This window comes from Trichosurus vulpecula, chromosome 5, assembly GCF_011100635.1.
Source record: "Trichosurus vulpecula isolate mTriVul1 chromosome 5, mTriVul1.pri, whole genome shotgun sequence".
Lineage (NCBI taxonomy): Eukaryota > Metazoa > Chordata > Mammalia > Diprotodontia > Phalangeridae > Trichosurus > Trichosurus vulpecula.
The window spans coordinates 212,625,230-212,649,406 of NC_050577.1; the positions used below are offsets into that span (position 1 = coordinate 212,625,230).

Consider the following 24,177-nt stretch of genomic DNA (forward strand, 5'->3'; position numbering starts at 1 on the left):
CTAATATAACAGAAAAGCAAAATGACAAATGTTGGAGGAGATGTGGGAAAATTAAGGCACTAATGCACTGCTGGTAAAGTGGTATACTGATTTAACCATTCTGTAGAGCAATTTGGACCTATAGCCAAAGGTTATAAAACCTTTGACAAAACAATACCACTACTATGTCTATATCATAAAGACATAAAGAACCAAAAAGTAAAAGGATCTATATGTACAAACGCCAGAGTAAGAACTGATGGAACCTGAATGCAGATTGAACTACTTTTTTGTTGCTTTATTTTTCTTGTTTTTTTGGTGTTTGTCTTCTTTCACAACATGACTAACATGGAAATATATTTTGCATGAAGGCATATCTGTAACCTATATCAATTTGCTTGCCTTCTCAAGGTTGGGGTGGGGGAGGATGTGAAGGAAGGAGAGAATTTGGAACTCAAAAAACTTTTAAATGAATGTTAAAAATTGTTTTTATATACAATTAGGGGGGAAATAACATTAAATTTAAAAGAAAAAATAAGCATAACAAAAAACCCCAACCAAAACAAAAAAAGAAAACCCTGAATACTGTGTTTTAATAGTGATCAACCTTTTTTCTTTTTTTCCAACTTTGAAAGTATTTTATTTTTTTCCAATTATGTGTGAAGAAAGTTTTGAACATTCATTTTTATAAGATTTTGAGTTTCAGACTGTTTTCTCCATTCCTCCCTCCCCAGGACAGCAAGCAATCCAATATAGGTTATACATGTACAATCATTTAAATATAAATCCACATTAGTCATGTTGTGAAAGAAGAATCATAAGAAAAGGGAAAAACTAAGAGAAAGTAAAAACAAATAAAAAGTGAAAATAATATGCTTTGATGTGTATTCAGACTCCATAGTTCTTTCTCTGAATGTGGATAGTATTTTCCATCATGAGTCTTTTGGAATTGTCTTAGATCATTGTATTGCTGAGAAGAGCCAAGTCTATCAAAGTTATCATCTCACAGTGTTGCTGTGTTATGGTGCACTTTGTTCTCCTGGATCTGCTCAGTTCGCTCAGCATGAGGTCATGTAAATCTTTCCAGGTTTTTCTGAAATTTGCCTGCTTGTCATTACTTTTTTTTAACTAACTTATTTTTAGTTTTCAACATTCACTTCCCATAAGATTTTGAGTTATAAATTTTCCCCCTTTTCTCTTTCCCCCTTCCCCAAGACAGTGTGCACCACCACAAAAAGAGCTGCTAAAAGTATTTTTGTACAAATGGGTCCTTTTTCCTTTTTTATGATCTCTTTGGGATATAAACCTAGTAGTGGTATTGCTGGATCAAACCATGTGCACAGTTTGATTGTCCCATTCTCCAGAATGGTTGGATCAGTTCACAACTCTACCAACAGTGCATTAGCGTTCCCATTTCCCTACATCTTCTCCAACACCATTTTCCTTTTCTGTCATATTAGCCAATCTGATAGGTGTGAGGTGGTACCTTGGAGTTGTTTTAATTTGTGTTTCTCTAATCAGTGATTTAGAGCATTTTTTCATGTGAATATAGATAGCTTTAATTTCTTCATCTGAAAACTCCTGGTTCCTATCCTTTGACCATTTATCAATTGGGAATGACTTGTATTCTTATAAATTTGACTCAGTTCTCTTCATATTTGAGAAATGAGGCCTTTATCAGAGACAGTTTCTATAAAGATTGTTTCCCAGCTTTCTGCTTTCCTTCTAATCTTGGTTGCATTGGCTTTGTTTTTGCAAAAATTTTAAAATTTAACATAACCAAAATGAACCATTTCATAATTTTCTCTGTCTTTCGTTCAGTTATAAATTCTTCTCCTCTCCATTGATATGGCAGGTAAACTATTACTTACTCTCCTAATTTACTTGTATTACCACCCTTTATATCTAAACCATATACCCATTTTCACCTTGTCATGGTATAGGGTGTAAGATGTTGGTCTATGCCTAATTTCTGCCATAATATTTTCCAGTTTTTCCCAGCAGTTTTTTGTAAAATAGTGAGTTCTTGTCCCAGAAGCTGGAGTCTTTGGATTTATCAAACAGTAGATAACTATAGTCTTGTGTACTTAATCTGTTCCACACATCCACTACTGTATTTCTTAGCCAGTACCAAATAGTTTTAATGATTGTCACTTTTTAGGTATAGTTTTAGATCTGGTACAGCTAAGCCACCATCCTTTGCATTTTAAAAATTAATTCCCTTGATATTTTTGACTTTTTGTTCTTCCAGATGAATTTTGTTATTATTTTTTCTAGCTCTATAAAATAATTTTTGGTAGTTTGATTGGTATGGCACTGAATAAGGAAATTAATTTAGGAAGAATTTCCATTTTTAGTATATTAGCTTGGCCTACATATGAGCAATTGATATTTTTCCAATTATTTAGATCTGACTTTAATTGTGTGAACAGTTTTGTAATTGTGTTCATATAGTTCCTGGATTTGTCTTGGCAGATAGACTCCCAAATATTTTGTATTATCTACAGTTATTTTCAATAGAATTTCTCTTTTATCTCTTGCTGCTTGGCTTTGTTGGTAGCATATAGAAGTGCTGATGATTTTTGTGGGTTTATTTAATATCCTACAACTTTGCTAAAGTTGTTAATTATTTAGTTTTTTGCTGATTCTCTAGGATTCTGTAAGTATACCATCATATCACCTGCAAAGAGGGATAGATTTGTTTCCTCATTGCCTATTCTCATTCCTACAATTTCTTTTCCTTCAGCTACAGCTAACATTTCTATTACAATATTAAACAATAGAAGTGATAATGGGTATCCTTACTTCACCCTGATCTTACTGGGAAAGCTTCTAGCTTATTCCCATTATGTATAATGCTATCCAATGGTTTTAGATAGATACCACTTATCATTTTTAGGAAATTTTTATGTTCGCTAGTGTCTTTTGAATAGCAATGGGTGCTGTATTTTGCCAAAAGCTTTTTCTGCATCTGTTAAAATAATCATATGATTTCTCATCATATGATTGGTTTTGCTATTATTATGATAAATTATGCTGATAGTTTTCCTAATATTGAACTAGCCCTGCATTCCCGGTATAAATCCTACCTAATCATAGTGTTTTATCCTGGTGATAAGTTGCTGTAATCTTTTTGTTAATATTTTATTTAAACTTTTGCACCTATATTCATTAGAGAAATTGGTCTGTAATTTTCTTTCTCTGTTTTGACTCTTCCTGGTTTGAGTATCAGCACCATATTTTTGTCATAGAAAGCATTTGAGTTCTTTTCCTGTTTTTCAAATAATCCATGTAGTATATCTAATCACAAAATAAACAAGAAAGAAGTTAAGGAGATGAATAGAATCTTAAAAAATTAGATATGGTAAACCCCTGGAGAAGACTGAATGGGGATAGAAAGGAAAATACATTTCCTCAGTACATGGCACTCACACAAAAATTGACCATGTATTATGGCAGAAAAACCTCATAGTAGTGGAGGCCTTGGAATATGATCTTCTAGAAAGCAAAAGAGCTAGAAATACAACTAAGCACAACCTGCCCATCAAAATTGAGTATTATCGTTTAGGGGAAAAATGGATATTTAAAGAAATAGAAAATATCCAAGGATTCCTGATTTTTTTTATCTTTGCATCTGCAATGCCTAATACAGTACCTTCCTTGCTTGATCAGTGTTTATTGAAGTGAATTATCTTTGAAACAAACCACCTTTATTAATTTGTACCATATGTCTGTCTTCAGTGAATGGTTTTAAATTTTCATTTGCAATTTACTATTTAGTATCATGAATATAGTTGAATGGAACACATGCCATATTTCAAAGTATGATGATACTGGGTTATCATCTGATATTTATACTGTGGATATCTTAGGGAACATGCTTTTTGTTGTAGGGAACATGTTGAACATGCCTTTGTTGTTAGTTCAATGTATTTTCTAACAGATATATTACAGCAAATTGAATACAATATTGTAGGACATTATTTACCCTTCTCTGAAGTATAATTTATTTTTATCATTATTTTAGGTACTTCTGTTGCACTCACTATCCTTGCTTTGGGATTTTTGCTGTCAGCTCAGGTCTCACCACAAATCTCTCTTAAGCCAACAGCTTCTTCAGTTCAGAACTCTTCTTGCACAAAGTACAGGTGAGATTTTTTTTTCACCTTCTTGAAGATTTTATTTAATTTCTCAGTTTTTAAAATGCCTTCAAAATTACCATTCTGAATATAGATGTTATACAAAACAATCTATACCACAGGACATTTATAGACATTACAATATATTTTATTTATATGTTTTTTACCTTATTGAATCATGGAATTTTACCTTGGGCTAGTATTTGCCATGTTTACCATGAAGCATTCAAGGTGAGGCCAATTATTGGGAATGTTATATTATTTTTTTTCTAGCTCTAAAAAATAATTCCTTGGTAGTTTGATTGGTATGGCATTGAGTGAGTAAATTAATTTAGGTAGTATTGTCATTTTTAACATATTGGTTTGGCTTACCCATGAGAAATTGATATTTTTACAATTGTTTGATCTCTATTTGTGTGAAAAGTATTGTTGATTTAGTTCCTAAGTTTGTTTTGGCAGGTAGACTCCCAAGTATTTCACGTTGTTTGTAGTGATTTAAAATGGAATTTCTCTATCTCTTCCTGTTGGGTTTGTTGGTAACATAGAGAAAACCTGATGATTTATATGTATTTAATTTATATCCTGCAACTTTGCTAAAGTTGTTGTTTCAACTAGTTTTTTAGTTGATTCCCTATTCTCTAAATATACCATCATATCATCTGCAAAAAGTGACAGTTTTTCCCCCTCTTGCCTATTCTTTGTCCTCCAGTTTACTTTTCTTGTCTTACTGATATAGTTAGCATTTTAGTACAGTATTGAATAATAATGGTGACAATGTATGTCCTTTCTTTACCCTGATCTTATTGGGAAACTTCAAATAATGAAAAATAATGAAATATAATGCTCAGAAACATAATATTTATTTTAAGAAAATTGTCATTTATTGTTATACTCTTTAATGTTTTCTAGTGTCAAAAGCTTTTTCTTCATCAATTGATATAATCATGTGATCTTCATTGTTTTTGTTATTCCTATAGTCCTTTATGCTTATGGTTTTCCTAGTATTGAACCAGCCCTGAAGTCCCGGTATAAATCCAACCTGGACATTGTGTATGATCTTTATAATATATTGCAATAATTTCCTGCTAGTGTTTCAATTTAATTCAATTCAATAAAAATTTATTAAGTGCCTACCATGTGCCAGTCACTGTGCTAAGCACTGTGTTTACAAAAAAGAAAAAAAGGCAAAAGACAGCCTCTCCCCACAAGGAGCTTAAAATCTAATGGGGGAGACAATATGCAAACAATCATTTATAAAACAAGCTAGATACAGGATAAATAGGAAATTATTATAAAGAGGAAAAGCACTGGAATTAATAAGGACTCAGGAAGGCTTCTTGTAGAAGGTCGGATTTTAGTTGGGACTTAAAGCCAGGGAGTTTAGTAGTCAGAGCAGAGAAGGGAGAGCATAGCCAGAGAAAATGTCCAGAACCAAAATATGGAGTATTTTGTCCATGAAACAGCCAGGGGACCATTATCACTGGATTGAAGACAGGGAGTAAGGTGTTAAGAAGACAGAAAATGTAGAAGGCTAGGAGCAGGCATCTGAGTGATAGGAGATAAAAAAGAGGGAGTTCACGGCAGATGGCCTCAATTTTTTTTGTAAAATATGAGACAAGGTTATTAGCTGAGATAGTTGGGGGAAGGAGAGATTTGAGGAGAGATTAAAAGATATGGAAGAACCACTGTAGTGAGCACTTGGATTTAATATTATTACCTCACAACAGCGAAGGCGCAGTTGAGTCTATGTAAAATAAATGTGTAGTGGACTCAGTCAGAATAGTTGAGTGATTTTCTCCACCTTCCTTCAGCAGCACATACATAGACAGGAAAGCACCAAATGGTAGGAGTGATCCAAGACTGAGACTTCATTGAGCATAATGGACTATGTGATAAGGAGACTAGGGATTTGAGAGAAGAGGAGAGCATAGAGTTGAATTGGTTCTCCAAGGAGTCAAGATGTGGAGAAGAGGAGTGAGTGGCTAGTGTAGGAGAGATAGCCTGGTGAGGAATTGAAAGGTCAAAGGATTGGAAGTGATGGGGTAGAGTAAGAGAAGCAGAAGGAAAGGTGAAAAGCCAATAGATTATGGTCAGATCAGGGGATTTCAGAATTCTTTAACAAGTGATACCCTTGTGGGTTGTGGAAAGATTGAGGGTATGACAGTCTCTGTGTATGTCTGAATGTGGAGGAGTAGCTGACAGAAGGAGGAGAGAAGGTTGAGGAACTGAGTGGTTAGGGTATTTGAGGGCATTTAAGTGAATACTTTGTGCCAGTCACTATACAAAAAGAAAGAAAGTCCCTGCTCTCAAGGAAGTTACATTCTAATGAGAGAAAAGCATACAAAAGGGAGCTGAAAAGTAGTGGAAAGAGGGGACAAGGTAAAGTGGGAAGAACGAACATACCCAATGTGGGGGCATGCTTTTAAATAAATTCTGCAAAGGCTTGGAGTAGAGCTAGAAGAGGAATGAAGGCTGGCTTGTATGGCAGGTAAAAGATGAAATGATTGAGGAAACAAAAGGTCAAGCTTCTGAGCATATCAGCTTATTAAGCAATGCATAGCAACTGCATAACAAATCAGGACCAGGCCCCCTCAGCTTTGGCACTGGTCCCAAAACAGAGGGGTAGACAGTTTTTTATGCATTAAAAGCCAATAAGACCAATTAATTAAAAGAAAACCATTAACCAGGATATAAAATTAGGTAATCTGATTACCAAATAGAAGAAAGAGTAGGGACTTTCCAAGTTGGGAGTGAACAGGTACAATTCCCTTAAATCAGAAAAAAGATGTCCCAATCCTCCCAAGGGTATGGATTCTATCAAAGGAACATAGAAACAATAATTGATTAGCCAGCACAGGGCCAATTTTTTTTAAAGCAGGAAATCAATGTTTATTGATTGATTGAATCAATGAATACAGATTTCATATTATTTTTATTTTAAAATTATCATATTTTTCAATTACATATAAAAATAATTTTTACAACTTGTTTTTAATTTTTAATTCCAAATTCTTTTCCTCTCTCTCTCTCTTTCTCTCTCTCTCTCTCTCTCTCTCTCTCTCTCTCTCTCTCCTTCTTTCTCCCTGAGACAGCAAACAATTAGATATAGATTATACATGTGCAGCCATGGGAAACATATTTCTGTGTATTAGCCATGTTGCAAAAGAAAACACAGACCAAAAAAACCCCAAGAAAAGTGGAGAGTGAAAAAAAAGGATGATTTAATCTTCATTCAGATTCCATCAGTTCTTTCTTTGGAAGTCAACAGCAGTTTTCATCCTAGGTCCTTCTGAATTGTCTTGGATCATTGTATCGCTGAGAGTAGCTAAGTCGTTCACCTTTGATCATCATACAATTTATTTGTTACTATTTAACATATTCTTCTGGTTCTTCTCACTTCAGTTTGCATCAGTTCATATAATTCTTTCCAACCATTCTGCTCATCATTCCTTATAGTAATGAGGAGGGATTAGAAGGTTTGGAAGAACCACAGTAGAGAACACTCAGGTATAATATTATTACATAGCAACAATGAGGGCCCAGTTGAGTCTATGTAACATAAATATGTAGCAGACTCAATCAGAATAGTTGAGTGATTTTCTCCACCTTCCTTCAGCAGCACATATGTAGACAGGAAGGCAACAAATGGTAGGAGTGATCCAAGGCTGAAGTTTTACTGGGCATAATAAACTCTACAATAAGGAGACTAGGGCTTTGAGAGAAGCAGGTAGTGTAGAGTTGAATTGGCTCACCAAGGAGTCAAGATGGGGAGAAGATTGGACTTATAGTAAGTATAGCACAATCACTATTATATACCACAACTGGTTCAGCCATTTCCCACTTGGACATCACATCAGTTTCCAATTCTTGCCAGCACAAAAAGAGCTGCTATAAAATAAAATGTGGTGAGTGGAGCCAAGGTGGTGGAGTAAAGACAGGGACTTGCTTGAGCTCTCTGCCGAATCACCTCCAAATACCTATAAAAATGACTCTAAACAAATCCTAGAGTAGCAGAACCCACAAAAATACAGAGTGAAACAAATTTCCGGCCCAAGACAATCTGGAAGGTCAAAAGGAAAGGTCTATTGAACTGGGCTGGGAGAGGAATGTAGTCCAGCACAAGCCATGCCAGCACAGACAGGCCCCAGCAAACCCAGAGCAATCCTCAGGGGACTGAATCGCAGGTAGCTGTTGTGATTTCCAGACTTCTCAACCTACAGATGCCAAAGACAACTTAGAAGGTCAGTAGGAAAAGTCTGTTGGACCTGGGTGAGAGAGGAGTGCAGCATAGCCCAGGGTGGTGGCAAGGGCAGTGGTGGCCATGGCAGCTGTAGCAGCTGCATCTGGAGCTCTCAACCCACATATGGTAAAGGGATCAAACAACTGATCAGAAGGAGAATGCAGGGGTCTCTTTGCTGGAGCTGAGGCAGGATTCTCTTGCTTTGCCTGTGCTTGGATCTGGGTCACAGCCCTAGGTGGCAGTCCTGGGGTAAGGAGCACTGGCATAGCAGAGCTTGTGAAGGCAGCAGTGGAGAGGAAACCCTTCTCACAATTCCAGGGCAGAAAAAAGTCCTTGTGGTCACTCACAGACCAGATCACAGGCCAGGCCAGGAGCCAACACTTCTTAGATCATACCACCTTGAAAGAACCAAAAACCTACAGGTCCCTAGCAGTATCCCTAAAAACAGCTGCACAAAACCCCTGAAGCTTGGGGCAGTACACCCTCCACATTGGAAGTAGAGTCCTACCTTAACAAAGAATTCAAAATCTGGAAAATGAACAGAGGAAAAAAAACTCAGGCTATGGAAATTTACTTTGTCAACAAGGAAGATCAAAACATACAACCAGAAGAAAACAAAAAAGTCAAAGCTCCTACATCCAAAGCCTCCAAGAAAAATATGAATTGGTCACAGGTGATGGAAGAGCTCAAAATGGATTTTGAAAGTTAAATAAGAGAAGTAGAGGAAAAATTGAGAAGAGAAATGAGAGTGACACAAGAAAATCATGAAAATGAGGCAACAGGGGCAGAGACAAGATGGCGGGGTAAAAGCAGGGACATACTTGATCTCTCCCCCAAACACCTGCATATACCTGTAAAAATAATTCTAAGCAAATTCTAGAGCTCTAGAACCCACAAAATGGCAGAGTGAAACAAATTCTAACCAAGGCAACCTGGAAGGTCCACAAGAAAGGTCTATCACATTGGGCTGGGACCAAAGTGCCATCCAGCATGGGCTGTGCCAACACAGACAAGGCCTGGAGCAGGCCTCAAGGGACTGAATCACTGGCAGCTGTGGCAGTTTCTAGACTTCTCAATCCACAAACACAAAACAAAATGTAGAAGGTCTGTGGGAAAAGTCTGTCTTAGCTGGGTGAGAGAGGAGTATGTTCCAGTCACAGCCCTTGGGTGGCAGATGTGGTGGCAGTGACGGTGGTGACAATAGCAGCAGCAGCTGTTTCCAGAGCTCCGGGCCTACAGATGGTGAGAAGATCAAGCAGCTGATGAGAGGGGGATTGCAGGGATCTCTTTGCTGGCACTGAAGCAGGATTCTCTTGTTTTGCCCTGCTTAGATCTGCATCACAGTCCTAGATGGCAGTGATGGCATGAGGAGGAGCACTGGTGTGGCAGAGCTTGTGGTGGCTGTAGAGAGGGAGTCCTCCTCACAGTTCCAAGGCAGAAAAGAGTGCTTGAGGTCACAGATCAGAGCACAGGCCAGGAGAGGAATAAACACCTCTCCTTTGATCATACAACCTTGAAAGAACTGAAAATTTACAGGTGCCAGGAAGTGTCTCTGAAAATAGCTGCACAAAATCCTGAAGTTTGGGACAGAGCACTCTCCACTCTGGAAGCAGATCCTTGACAAAGAACTCAAAAGTCAAATAATTGCCTGAGAAAATGAGCAAGCAGCATAAAAATCTCAGACTATAGAATCTTACTTTGGTAAGATTCCAAAGAAGATCAAACCAAAGAAGATCAAAACATACAACCAAAAGAAAACAAAAAAGTCAAAGCTCCTACATCCAAAGCCTCCAAGAAAAATATGACTTGGTTGCAGGTCCTAGAAGAGATCAAAAATGATTTTGAAAATCAAGTAAGAAGTAGAGGAAAAATTGGGAAGAGAAATAAGAGTGATCCAGGAAAATCATGAAAATCAAGTCAGCAGTTTGCTAAAGAAGACCCCAGAAAAATACTGAAGAAAATAGCACCTTACAAAATAGACTAACCGAAATGAGAAAAGAGGTGCAAAATGCCAATGCGGGGGAAAATGCCTTAAAAAGCAGAATTGGCCAAATGGAAAAGGAGGTCCAAAAGATCATTGAAGAAAACAATGCCTTAAAATTTAGAATGGAGCAAATTAAAGCTAATGACTTTATGACAAATCAAGAAATTATAAAACAGAACCGAAAGAATGAAAGAATGTTAATGACAATATGAAATATCTCATTGGAAAAACCACTGATGTGGAGAATAGATCCAGGAGAGATAATTTAAAAATTATTAGACTACCTGAAAGTCATGATCAAAAAAAGAGCCTAGACATGATCTTTCAAGAAATTATCAAGGAAAACTGCCCTGATATTCTAGAACCAGAGGGTAAAATAGAAATGGAAAGAATCTACTGATTGCCTATTGAATAAGATCCCAAAAGGAAAATTCCTAGAAATATTGTAGCCAAATTCCCGAGTTCCCAGGTAAAGGAGAAAATATTGGAAGTAACCAAAAAAAAACCAATTCAAATATTGTGGAACCACAGTCAGGATAACACAAAATTTAGCAGCTTCTACATTAAGGGATCACAGAGCTTGGAATATAGATATTCTGGAGGTCAAAGGAGCTAGGATCAAAACCAAGAATCACCTACCCAGCAAAACTGAGAAGAATCCTTCAGGGGAAAAATGGACATTCAACAAGACCAAGAACTTTCAATCATTCTTAATGAAAAGACCAGAACTGAATAGAAAATTTGACTTTCAAATACAGTGCTCAAGAGAAGGATGAAAAGGTAAACAGGAAAGAGAAATCATAAGGGGCTTACTAAAGTTGAACAGTTTATGTGTCTACATGGAGAGATGATATTTGTAACTTATGAGACCTTTCTTGTTATTAGGGTAGTTGGAGGGAATATATATATATATATATATATATATATATATATATATATATATATATATATACATACATACATACATATATAGATAGATAGAGGGCACAGGGTAAGTTTAATATGAAGGGATGATATATAAAAATAAAATTAATGGGTGAGAGAGGAATTTATTGGGAGAAGGAGAAAGGGAGAGATAAAATGAGGTAAATTATCTCACATAAAAGAGGCAAAAAAGGCGTTTACAATGGAGGGGAAGAGGGGGGAGGTGAAAGGGAATGAGTGAATCTTATTCTTATCGAATTTGGCTTAAGGAGGGAATAACATACACACTCAATTGGGTATCTTACTCTACAAGAAAGTAGGTGGGAAGGGGATGAGAGGGGGTCATGATAGAAAGGAGAGCAGATTGGGTGAGGTGGAAGTCAGAAGCAAACACTTTTGAGGAGGGACAGGGTCAAAGGAGAAAATGGAATAAATAGGGGGTGGGATATGATGGTGGGAAATATAGTCTTTCACAACATGACTATTATGGAAGTGTTTTAGGTTACTAGACATGTATAACATATATTGAATTGCTTGCCTTCTCAATGAGGGTGGGTGGGGAGGGAAGAAGGGAGAGAATTTGGAATTCAGAGTTTTAAAAACAAATATTAAAAATGGTTTTTACATGCAATTGGGAAATAAGATATATAGGCAATGGGGTATAGAAGTCTATCTTGCCCTACAAGAAAGTAAGGGGAAGGGGATGGGGGGATGATAAAAGGGATGGCAGACTAGGGGAATGGGTAATCTGAACGAATGACATCTTGGGGTGGGGGGAGGGGAGAGATGCGGAGAAAATTTGGAACTCAAATTCTTGTGGAAATGAATGTTGAAAACTAACAATATATTAATTAAAAAAAAAGAAAAATGAATCAACAGCTTGCTAAAGGAGATCCAAAAAATATTGAAAAAAACAACACCTTAAAAAATAGACTAGACCCAGTGGTGAAAGGGGTCCAAAAAGCCAATGAGGAGAATACTTTAAAAAGCAGAATTGGCCCAAAATGGAAAAGGGGGTACAAAAGCTCACTGAAGAAAATACTTCCTTAAAAATTAGAATGGAGCACATGGAAGCTAATGACTCTGAGAAATTAAGAAATTATAAAACAAAACCAAAAGAATGAAAAAATGGAAGATGATGTGAAATATCTCATTGGAAAGGCAGCTGACTTGGAAAATAGATCCAGGACAGATAATTTAAAAATTATTGGACTGAGAGCCATGATAAAAAAAAAAGCTTAGACATCATCTTTCAAGAAATTTTCAGGAGAAACTGCTCTAATATTCTGGAACCAGAAAATAAAATAGAAATTGAAAGAATCCACTGGTCACCTCCTGAAAGAGATTCCAAAAGAAAAGCTGCTAAGAATAATATAGCCAAATTACAGAATTCCCAAGTCAAGGAGAAAATATTTGCAAGTAACCAGAAATTCAAATATTGTGGAACCACAGTCAGGATAACACAAGATTTAGCAGCTTCTACATTAAGGGATTGAAGGGCTCAGAATATAGATATCCTGGAGGTCAAAGGACATAGGATTAAAACCAAGAATCACCCAGCAAAACTGAGTGCAATCAATGAAGGGGGAAAATTGATATTCAATGACGCAGAGGAATTTAATGCATTCTTGAGGAAAAAAAAACAGCTGAATAGAAAATTTGACTTTAAAATACAATACTCAAGAGAAGCATGAAAAGGTAAACAGTAAAGAGAAATCATAAGGGGCTTACTGAAATTGAACTGTTTATGTTCCTACATGGAAAGGTGATATTTGTAACTTATGAGAGCCTTATTAGGGTAGTTGGAGGGGATAGATAGATAGATAGATAGATAGATAGATAGATAGATAGATAGATAGATAGATGGCACAGGGTGAGTTTAATGTGAAGGGATGATATATAAAAAATAAAATTAATGGGTGAGAGAGGAATGTACTGGGAGAAGGAGAAAGGGAGAGGTAGAATGAGGTAAATTATCTCACATAAAATAGGGAAGAAAAAGCTTTGACAATGGAGGGGAAGAGGGGGCAGATGAGAGGGAATGAGTGAACCTTATTCTCATCAGATTTGGCTTGAGGAGGGAATAACATACTGATTTGGGTAGGGAAATCTATCTTACCCTACAGAAAAGCAGGCGGAAGGGGATTAGAAAGGGGTGGGGGTGAAGTGATAGAAAGGAGGGCAGAATCAGGTAGGGGTTAATCAGAAGCAAACACTTTTGAGGAGGGACAGAGACAAAGGAGAGAATAGAATAAAAGGGGGGTGGGATAAGATGGAGAGAAATGTAGTTAGTCTTTCATACCATGACTATTATGGAAATGTTTTGCATGTTTGTACATGTATAACCTATATCAAATTGCTTGCCTTTTCCATGAGGGTAGGTGGGGAGAGAGGAAGGGAGAGAATTTGGAACTCAAAAGTTTTAAAAATGAATGTTAAAAATAATTTTTACATGAAACTGGGAAATAAGATATACAGGCAATAGGGTAGAGAAATGTATATTACCCTACTGGAAAATAGAAGGGATTAAACAGAAGGGGAGGAGGGGATAGAAGGGAGAGCAGATTGGTGGAAAGGGTAATCAGAATTCATACTGTCTTGGGGTGGAGGGAGGAGAGAAATGTAGAGAATATTTGGAACTCAAAATCATGTGACAGTGAATACTGAAAACTAAAAATAAATAAATATATATTTTTAAAAGGGTCCAAGAGCTCAGTGAGATGATTGCTTTGTCATCCCAAAATGATTAGCCTTTTAGTATTGAGCCATAGGTCTTTAGTCTGAAGTAGCCTGGAGTTAAAACAGAAAAATAAAAGAAAAAAATTTAAAAAGCTAAATGTGGTTTCCCTGTTTATCTGTTTTAATTAGATATATTTTCACTTTTGTTTTATCTGAGATCGTAATTGCTAACTCTGCTTTTTTCACTTCATCTGAAGGGTATTAGATTCTGCTCCAGCCCCTTACCTTTACTCTGTGTTTGTCCCTCAGCTTCAAGTATGTTTCTGGTTTTTAATCCACTCTGCTATTCACTTCTATTTTATGGGTGAGTTATCATTACTAAGTGTATTTCCCTCTATCCTATTTTAGGTTTGTCCTCTTTTCTCTCTCCTTTCACCCTGGCCTTCCACAAAAGTCTGTTTTGCTTCTTAATGCCACCTCCCCCAATCTGCCCTCTTTTCTATCATCCCCCTCTTTTCTTATTCCCTTCCCCTCCTCCTTCCCCATAGGGTCAGGTAGATTTCTATACCGAACTGAGTGTGTATGATTACTTCTTTGAGCCAATTCTGATGACAATAAGGTTCAAACACTATATGGCACAACCCCTCCCACCATTTTCTCCTTTACTGTAAAAGCTCTTCTTTTTTTTCTCTTTTATGTGACATAATTTTCCCCATTCTACCTCTCCCTTCCCCCTTCTCCTAATGCATTCCTCTTTCCAACTCCTCAATTTTTATTTAAATCATCCCATTATAATCAACTCTCACCCATACCCTTTATGTATACTCATGCCCTAATAGTGATAAAGTTCCTAGGAGTTAGAAGAATCATCTTCTCATGTAGGAATGTAAAATTTCACCTTATTAAAGCCTTTATGATTTCTCTTTTATGATTACCTTTTTGTGCCTCTCTTGAGTCTTATATTTGAAAGTCACATTTTCTATTCAGCTTGTTTTTTTCATGAGGAATGCTTGAAAATTCTCTATTCATTGAATGCCTTTTCCCCCTGACAGTTTATGCTCAGTTTTGGTGGTTAGTTTATCCTTGGTTGTAATCCTAGCTCCTTTATCTTATGGAATATCATATTCCAAGCCCTTTGAGCCTTTAATATGATAAATCATCTGATCTTTTAATAGCAGTTACATCTTGTGTTATATTGATTGTGGCTCCACAATATTTGAATGGTTTCTTTCTGGATGCTTGGACTATATTTTCCTTGATCTGGGAGCTCTGGAATTTGACTGTGAGATTCCTGGAAGTTTTCATTTTGGAATTTCTTTCAGGAGGTGATAGCGAATTCTTTCAATTTCTCCTATCTGCTGGTTCTGGGATATCACTTCAGCTTTCCTTGATAATTTCTTGAAATATAATGTCTTTTTTTTTAAATCATGGCTTTCAAGTGGTCTTAATGATTCTTAAATGATCTCTCCTCAATCTTTTTTTCCAGGTCAGTGATTTTTCCCTTGAGATATTAAAAAATTTTTCTTCTATTTTTTCATTGTTTTTAAAAATATTTATTGATTTCTCATAGAGTCATTAGCTTCCTCTTGCCAAATTTTAATTTTTAAGTAATTATTTCTTTAGTAAATTTTTGTACCTCTATTACCATTTGGCCAATTCTATTTTTAAGGTATTATTTTCTTGTTTTTTTGTGCCTCCTTTTTCAAACTGTTCACTTTCTTTTCATAGTTTTCTTGCATTATTTTAATTTCTTTTCCCAATTTTTCCTTTTCCTCTTTTAATTTTGAAAACTTTTTTTGAGCTCTTCCAGAATTCTTTTTGTGCCTGTGACCAATTCACATTTTTCTTTGAAAGTTTGCATTTAGCTATTTTGTCTTCATTTTCTTCTTCTGAATTTGTGTCTTCATCTTCCCTATCACCATAGTATCTTTCTATTGTCAGATTCTTTTCTTATTTTGCTCATTTTTCTAGCGTTTATCTTGATTTATAACTTTATGTTATACTCAGCTCCCAGGGCTGAAGGAATACTGTCCCAGGCTTCAGGTTTTTCCTGTTGCTGTTTTCAGAGCTAGCTCTGGGGCTATGTAGATTTTTGGTTCTACCATGGTGGTATGATCTAAGGAGAGGTGTCATCACTGCTCTCTTGGGCTGTGCTCTTGTTTGTGATTGATCTCAAGACTCTTTTCCACCCTGGAACTGTGACCAGGATCCCTGTACCCCTGTGTTCACAATCACTAATGAGCTAGTTCTCCTCTTTGCTCTAAGACTAGGCCCCAGAACTGTGTATGAGCAATGCAATATTGACCTGTACCCAACGCCATCAGAGATTCCCCTGTTTTCTCTTTCTGACCAGTAGTTTGATCCCCTTATTTTCTGTGGGTTGAGAAATTCAATTTTCACCATTCTCCCTTTTAATTAATGGGGAAGGGCCAGCTTACTCCTTCCATGGACTACTTACCTATGAGTCAAACTTATAAGATTTTTAATATATTCATAATCAAAATTATGTAAGTCAGACTATACATCAAACTACTTAGAGAGCTCACAAAGGACTAATTTTGAGAGAGGAGATTTACATATCACCAAAATAACCCAGAAAACTTGCAGCATAAACATCATAGAACAAAAGGCCAATGATGATAATCAATGTTAAATAACATCAAGTCTCCATATAGGTTAGTAACCCACTCCTAATGTCCATCAGAGGTTCCCAAACTTATTTGGCCTACCACTCCCTTTTCAAAAAAAAAATTACTCAGTGCCTCTCTGGAAATCTTACAAACTAGGAAAAAGTCTCAGATTAAATATACAATTACACCTGAGGCTACTACTGCCCCTGCCCCCGGATCATTCCAGCACTCCCCGGGGAATGGTATCACCCACTTTGGGAACCACTGATTTAAATCATCACATTTTTATCTTGAGTCCCAGATGTCCCATGTAGTCATCTGGTCATTGGATATTTTCTCTTGGACAGTCTGAAATAGGCCTCATTCCCCATGCAACTCTGAAGAGGGCTCTGCATTTCAGGTTCCAGATCATTTGCAGAAATTCCTAGGTAATTCTGCTGAAATCTGCTATCAACAAGAGTTAATGCAGTTTACTACAGCCTCTTAAATTTGGTTTTCCAATGACTAGTTCATGTGATGAAAACCATATTGAGCCTTATGGGGCTAATTCTATTCATAATAGACCTATAAGAGGAAGATCAAATTAGGAACCCATATTAGGAAGCTGAGACTTTGGAGAATTTCAATTTTTATATACCATTTGCTTTTTTATCTTTACCTAAACTCTGTAAATTTTTAGAATCATTTTAAACAAATACAAAATGAGAAAAGAAAAGAAAACATTGCCATATACACAGCAGAACATGAGATGATTCAATATAAAACAATAAATTTTCATTTCAAGAAAACCTATGTAATAAATACTACACATTGTTTTCAAAGCTACCTAACAATTTTTTTGCTTCCTTGTAGGGTTTTTTTTTTGTTCTCTGCTGTGGACTTTTTACTTAATTTTTTCCCCTCCCTCTCCCCCACCCTTAAAGAAGACTGTAGTTAAAGCAGAGGTATGTGTGTGTGTGTGTGTGTGTGTGTGTGTGTGTGTGCGTGTATACATATACATCTCTGTATTTAATTGGAAACACATATACATAAATATCTATAAACATACACATATACATTCATACATCATACATATATATGTATATATATATATACATATATATGTAAAACTGTACTATGCACACTTCCACTTGTTATCTCTTTCTCTGAAGGTGGATAGCATTTTCCCTCATAAATCCAAGTCTTTCCATGTTGTCTAAATCAACCAGTATATCATTTCCTACACCACAGCAAGATTCCAACCAAATCATATCCTACATGAGAAATTGTCTATGAAAGGTTTTTTTCCCAGTTTTCTGCATTCCTTCTATTCTTGGCTACAGTGGCTTTATTTATACCAGAAGATTTTAATTAAGTAATAGGAATTATCCATTTTACACTTCAACAATGCTTTCACCTTAGAATATAGTTTATGATCTGATACTGCTGAATCTGCTTCGATAACAGCTTTTTCCCCCAGTTTCTTTGAAATTTCTGACCTTTTGCTCTTCCAAATGAACTTTGTTATTATTTTTTCTAACTTAGGAAAATAATTTTTTAGTATTTTAACTAGGATATCATTGAATAAATAGTTAAGTAAAATTGCCATTTTAAAATTATATTGGTTTTACCTAACCATGAACAATAAGTATTACTTCAGATATTCAGATGTAACTTTATTTGTATAAAAAGTGTTTTATGTTTATATTCATTTAGTTCCTGTGTCTGTTTTGGCAGATATACTCTCAAATCTTTTATACTCTCTAGTTATTTTAAATGATCTAAAACAATATTGAATAACATTGTTATTCTTTTTTGATTAAGTCTATTTTAGCCTTAACTTTATCTGAGATCATGATTACTACCCCTGTTTTTTTTAACGTAATGAATCCCACTCCTGCCTTTTATTTTGTGTTTATTTTATGTTTATGTGTATCTCTCATTTTTATAGTGTTTCCTGAAATCAACATATTGTTGAATTCAAATTTTTAATCTGCTATCCATTTCCATTTTATGTACATTATATATATACATATATAATGTACATTATATGTAATATACACAGTACACTATCCATTTTATGGATAAATTCATCCCATTCACATTCTAAGCTAATACTTGTGTATGTTCCTCCTTCCTGTTTTTCCTCACTATGCTTTTCACCCTATTTACCCTATTCCCTTCTTACTCATCTGCTTTACTTCTACGCACTACCTTGCCCATTTATTCCATAACCTGCCCACCCCTCCAAGAATCCTCCTTTATTCTCTCTCCCATGCCCTATCCCCTTGCCCTCTTATTTCTTTCTGAATTTAGAAGACTTTTATACAATTTAGATATGTATGTTGTTCCCTGTGAGAGTAAGGTTCCAGTACTATCCACCCTACCCCTACTGTCTTTTTCTGTATCAACTTTTCCTCTTATGCCTCATCTGTATGAGATAATTACTCCTTTTTATCTCTTCCTACACAGTTTTATTTTTTTAGAATCACTCTGTCATACACAGTTCAGCTCAAGCCTTTCTTTCAAACTGCCCAAATAAGGATGATAGTCATAAGAGTAAACATAACATTTTCACGTATAAGAAGGAAACAATTTGTCCTTATTGAGTCCCTATTAAAAGGTCTTTAATGTTTACCTTATATTTTTCCTGGATCATATATGTCAGATTTTCCCTTAAATTCTGATAATTTTGTAACAAATACCCCAAAGCCTTTCAATTCATTAAATGTCTATTTTTTTCCATTCAGGATTATACTTTACTTTGTTGGTAAGTTACCACTGGTCATAACCCCACCTCTTTTGCTCTCAGAAATATAGTATTCCAAGACCCATAGTTTTTCAATGTAGTAGGTGGTAGGTCTTCTGTAATCCTTATTTAGCTCCGTGATATTTTAGTTTTTTTCTTGTTGCTTGAAATATTTTCTCCTTAAATTGGGAGCTTTGAAACTTTGCTATGATATAATTATCTCATACAAATGAGGCATAAGAGGAAAAGCTGATACAGAAAAAGATAGTAGGGCAAGGTTGGATAGTACTGGAACCTTACTCTCACAGGGAACAACTTACATATCCTCCTGATATCTCTTTCAGGTCAGTGATAGGTGGATTATTTTTCTATATTTGCTTTCTTGTTCCAGAACTTCAGGGCAAAACTTCCAGTAGTTTTCTCCTGTAATCTTTTCTATTTTAGGGATAGAAATGAGTGATCTATGCTTTTGAAAATTGATTAATTAACTTTTAGTCTTCAACATTCACTTCCTTAAGATTTTGAGCTCTAAATTTTCTCCCCTTCCCTCTCCTCTTCCAAGACAGTGTGAAATCTGATATAAGCTCTACATATACATTCATATTAAACATATTTTCACCTTAGTTAGATTGTAAAGAAGAATTAGAACCAATGAGAGAAAACACAAGAAAGAAGAAACAAAAAAAGAGAGCAAATAGTATGCTTCGATCTGCATTCAGACTCCACAGTTCTTTTTCTGGATGTGGATAGCATTTTCCATCATTAGTCTTTTGGAGTTGTCTTAGGTCTTTGCATTGCTGAGAAGAGGTAAGTCTATCAAAGTTAGTCATCATACAATGTTGCTGTTACTATGTACAATGTTTTCTTGTTCTGCTGACTTCACTTAGCATCAGTTCATGTAAGTCTTTCCAGGTTTGTCTGAAGTCTGCCTGCTCACCATTTCTTATTGAACAATAGTATTCTATTGTGTATACCTCAACTTGTTCAGCCATTCCCCAATTGATTGGCATCCCCTCAATTTCCAAGTCTTTGCCACTGCAAAAAAAGCTGCCATAAATATTTTTTGTACATGTGGGTCCTTTTCCCATTTTTATGATATCTTTGGGATACAGACCTAGATATCTCCTGTAATCTTAAAATGATTAATCTCTAAATTCCTTAATGTTAAATCTCCAATCTCATTAATCTTCTAATCTCCAAGATCAACTAAGATATTTTTAGCAGTTCTACAGTTTCTTTTATTGATTATCTGACTTTATCTCTGTAATCCCAGCATGTCCAGGGCTGAAATAATGGAGAAAAAAAAATTATCAGGGATTTTTCTTTTTCTTCTTTTTTAAAATTAGATTTTTATCTTTAGTTTACAACACTTAGTTTTACATGTTCCTGAGTTTCAAATTTTCTTCCCATCCCTCCCCTCCCCCCTTTCCCCCAAGACAGCATATAGCCCAATGTAGATTCTACATAAACCTTCACATTAAACTTCTTTACACAATAGTCAAGTTGCAAAGAAGAATTACGACCAATGGAATGAATCATGAGAGAGAAGAAACAAAACCAAAAAAAAGAGGAAAAAAAGAGAGCAAATAGTTTGCCTCAATCTGCATTCAGACTCCATAGTTCTTTCTCTGGATGTAGCTAGTTTTTTCCATCTTGAGTCCCTTGGAGCTGTCTTTAAGACTTGTACTGCTGAGGGGAGACAAGTCTATCAAAGTTAGTCATCACAGAATCAATATGTCTGTGGTTGTGTGTAATGTTCTCCTGGTTCTGTTCCTCTCACTCAGCATCAGATCATGTAGTTCTTTCCAGGTTATGGTGAAGTCCGTATCTTCCCCATTTATTATAGCACAATAGTATTCCATTACATTTATGTACCACAACTTGGTCAGCCACTCCCCAATTGATGGGTATCCCCTTGATTTCCAATACTTTGCCACCACAAAAAGAACAGTTATAAATATTTTTGTACATACAGGTCCCTTTCCCACTTGTGTGATCTCTTTGGGATATAGCCCTAGGAGTGGTATTGCTGGGTCAAAGGGTATGCACAGTTTTATAACCCTTTGGGCATAGCTCCAAATTGCTCTTCAAAATGGCTGGATCTGTTCACAACTCTACCAACAATGTATTAATGTTCCAATTTTCCCACATCCTCTCCAGCATTTATCATTTTCCTGTTTTTTCATGTGAGCCAATCTGGCCGGAGATATGTGGTACCTAAGAGTTGTTTTGATTTGCATTTCACTAATCAATAGTGATTTAGAGCATTTTTTCATATGCCTATAGATATCTTTAATTTCTTCCTCTGAAAACTGCCTATTCATATCCTTTGACCATTTTTTAATTGGGGAATGGCTTTTGTTCTTATAAATTTGGCTCAGTTCCCTGTACATTTTAGATATGAAGCCTTTATCAGAGACATTGGTTGTAAAGATTTTCTCCCAATTTTCTGCTTCCCTCCTAATCTTTGTTGCATTGGCTTTGTTTATACAAAAAGTTTCCAGTTTAGCATGATCAAAATCATCCATTTTGTACTTTGTAATGCTCTCTATCTCTCATTGGGTCATGAATTCTTCCCTTTCCCATAAATCTGACAGGTAAACAATTCCTTGCTCTCCTAAATTGCTTATAGTATCAGCCTTTATTCGTAAATCATGTACTCATTGTGACTTTATTTTGGTATATGGTGTAAGATATAGGTCTGTGCCCAGTTTCTGCCATACTATTTTCCAATTTTCCCAGCTGTTTTTGTGAAATAGTGAATTCTTAGCCCTGAAGCTGGATTCTTTGGGTTTATCAAAGAGTAGATGGCTATAGTCGGTGACTTCTGTGTCTTGTGTACCTAACCTATTCCACTGATCTACCACTGTGTTTCTTAGCCAGTACCAGGTAGTTTTGAAGACTGCTGCTTTATAGTACATTTTGATATCTGGTATGGCTAGGCCACCATCCCTAGCATTTCTTTTCATTAATTCCCTTGATATTCTGGCCTTTTTGTTCTTCCAGATGAATTCTGTCATTATTTTATCCAGCTCTGTAAAATAATTTTTTGGTAGTTTGATTGGTATGGCACTGAATAGATAAATTAATTTAATTGTCATTTTTATTATATCAGCTCGGCCTAACCACAAGTAACTGATGTTATTCCATTTAATTAGATCTGACTTGATTTGTGTGAAAAGTATTTTGTAATTGTGTTCATAGAGGCCCTGAGTTTGTCTTGGAAGATAGACTCCCAAAAGTTTTATAGTGTCAACAGTAACTTTAAATGGAATTTCTCTATCTCTTGCTGTTGGGCTTTGTTAGTAATATACAGGAATGCTGAGGATTTATGTGGGTTTTTTTATATCCTGCAACTTTGCTAAAGTTTTTTATTATTTCAAGTAGTTGTTTTACTTGAATCTCTAGGATTCTCTAAGTAAATCATAATATCATCTGCAAAAAGTGATAATTTAGTTTCTTCTTTGCCTATTCTAATTCCTTCAATTTCTTTTTCTTCTCTTGATGCTAAAGCTAACATTTCTACTACCAAATTGAATAATCGGGGTGATAATGGATATCCTTGTTTCACCCTGGAAGTTATTGGGAATGCATCTAGCTTATCCTCATTACATATAATACTTGCTTATGGTTTTAGTTAGATGCTATTTATATTTTAATGAAGACTCCACTCCATTTATTCCTATGCTTTCCAATGTTTTTAATAGGAATGGACATTGTATTTTGTCAAAAGCTTTTTCTGCATCTATTGAGATAATCATATGGTTTCTGCTGCTTTTGTTATTGCTATGATCAATTATGCTGATAATTTTCCCAATATTGAACCAGCCTTGCATTCCCGGAATAAATCCTAGCTGGGCATAGTGTATTATTCTCATGATAAGTTGCTGAAATCTTTTTGCTAATATTTTATTTAAATTTTTTGCATCAATATTCATTGGTGAAATAGGTCTATAATTTTCTTTCTGTTTTGAATCTTCCTGGTTTAGGTACTAGTACCATATCTGTGTCCTAAAAAGAATTTTGTAGTACTCTTTCTTCACCTATTTTCCCAAGTAGTCTATAAAGTATGTGAATTAATTGTACTTTAAATGTTTTATAGTATTCACATGTAAAACCATCTGGCCCTGAAGATTTTTTTCTAGGGAGTTCATTGATGGCTTACTCAATCTCTTTTTCTGAGATGGGGTTAATCAGGTAATTTACTTCCTCTTCTGTTAACCTGGGCAATTTGTATTTTTGTAAATATTCCTCCATTTCCCCGAGGTTATTAAATTTATTTGCATACAATTGGGCTAAAATAATTCCTAATTATTGTTTTAATTTCCTCTTCATTGGAGGTGAATTCACCCTTTCCATTTTTTATACTGGTAATTTGTTTTTTTTCTTTCTTTTTTTTAATTAAATTGATCAGGGGTTTATCAATGTCATTGTTTTTTTTTACATAAAACCAGCTCTTCATTTTATTTATTAGTTCAATAGTTTTCTTTATTTCAATTTTATTAATCTCTCCTTTGATTTTCAGTATTTCTAATTTGGTATCTAATTAGGGATTTTCAATTTGTTCTTTTTCTAGTTTTTTTTCAGTTGCATGCCCATTTAATTAATCTCCTTTTTATCTCTTTTATTCATGTAAGCATTTAGAGATATAAACTTCACCTAAGAACAGCTTTTGCTGCATCCCATAAGTTTTGGTATGTTGTCTCATTGTCATTCTCTTGAATGAAGTTATTAATTGTTTCTATGATTTGTTCTTTGGCCCATTCATTCTTTAGGATTAGATGATTTAGTTTCCAATTAATTTTTAGTTTATCTTTCCATGGTCCTTTATTACAAATAATTTTATTGCATCATGATCTGAGAAGGATGTATTG

At 35.4% G+C, this 24,177-nt stretch overlaps 1 protein-coding gene across 1 annotated transcript in view; it reads left to right on the forward strand.

Moving 5' to 3' along the window:
* Window positions 1-24,177, forward strand: part of SLC2A13 (solute carrier family 2 member 13) — a 274,941-nt gene that overhangs the window by 183,799 nt on the left and 66,965 nt on the right. Inside the window, exon 6 of the mRNA XM_036760016.1 lies at window positions 4,007-4,127. Within this exon, the coding sequence (XP_036615911.1) occupies window positions 4,007-4,127 (121 nt within the window). The remainder of the gene's footprint in view (window positions 1-4,006; window positions 4,128-24,177) is intronic.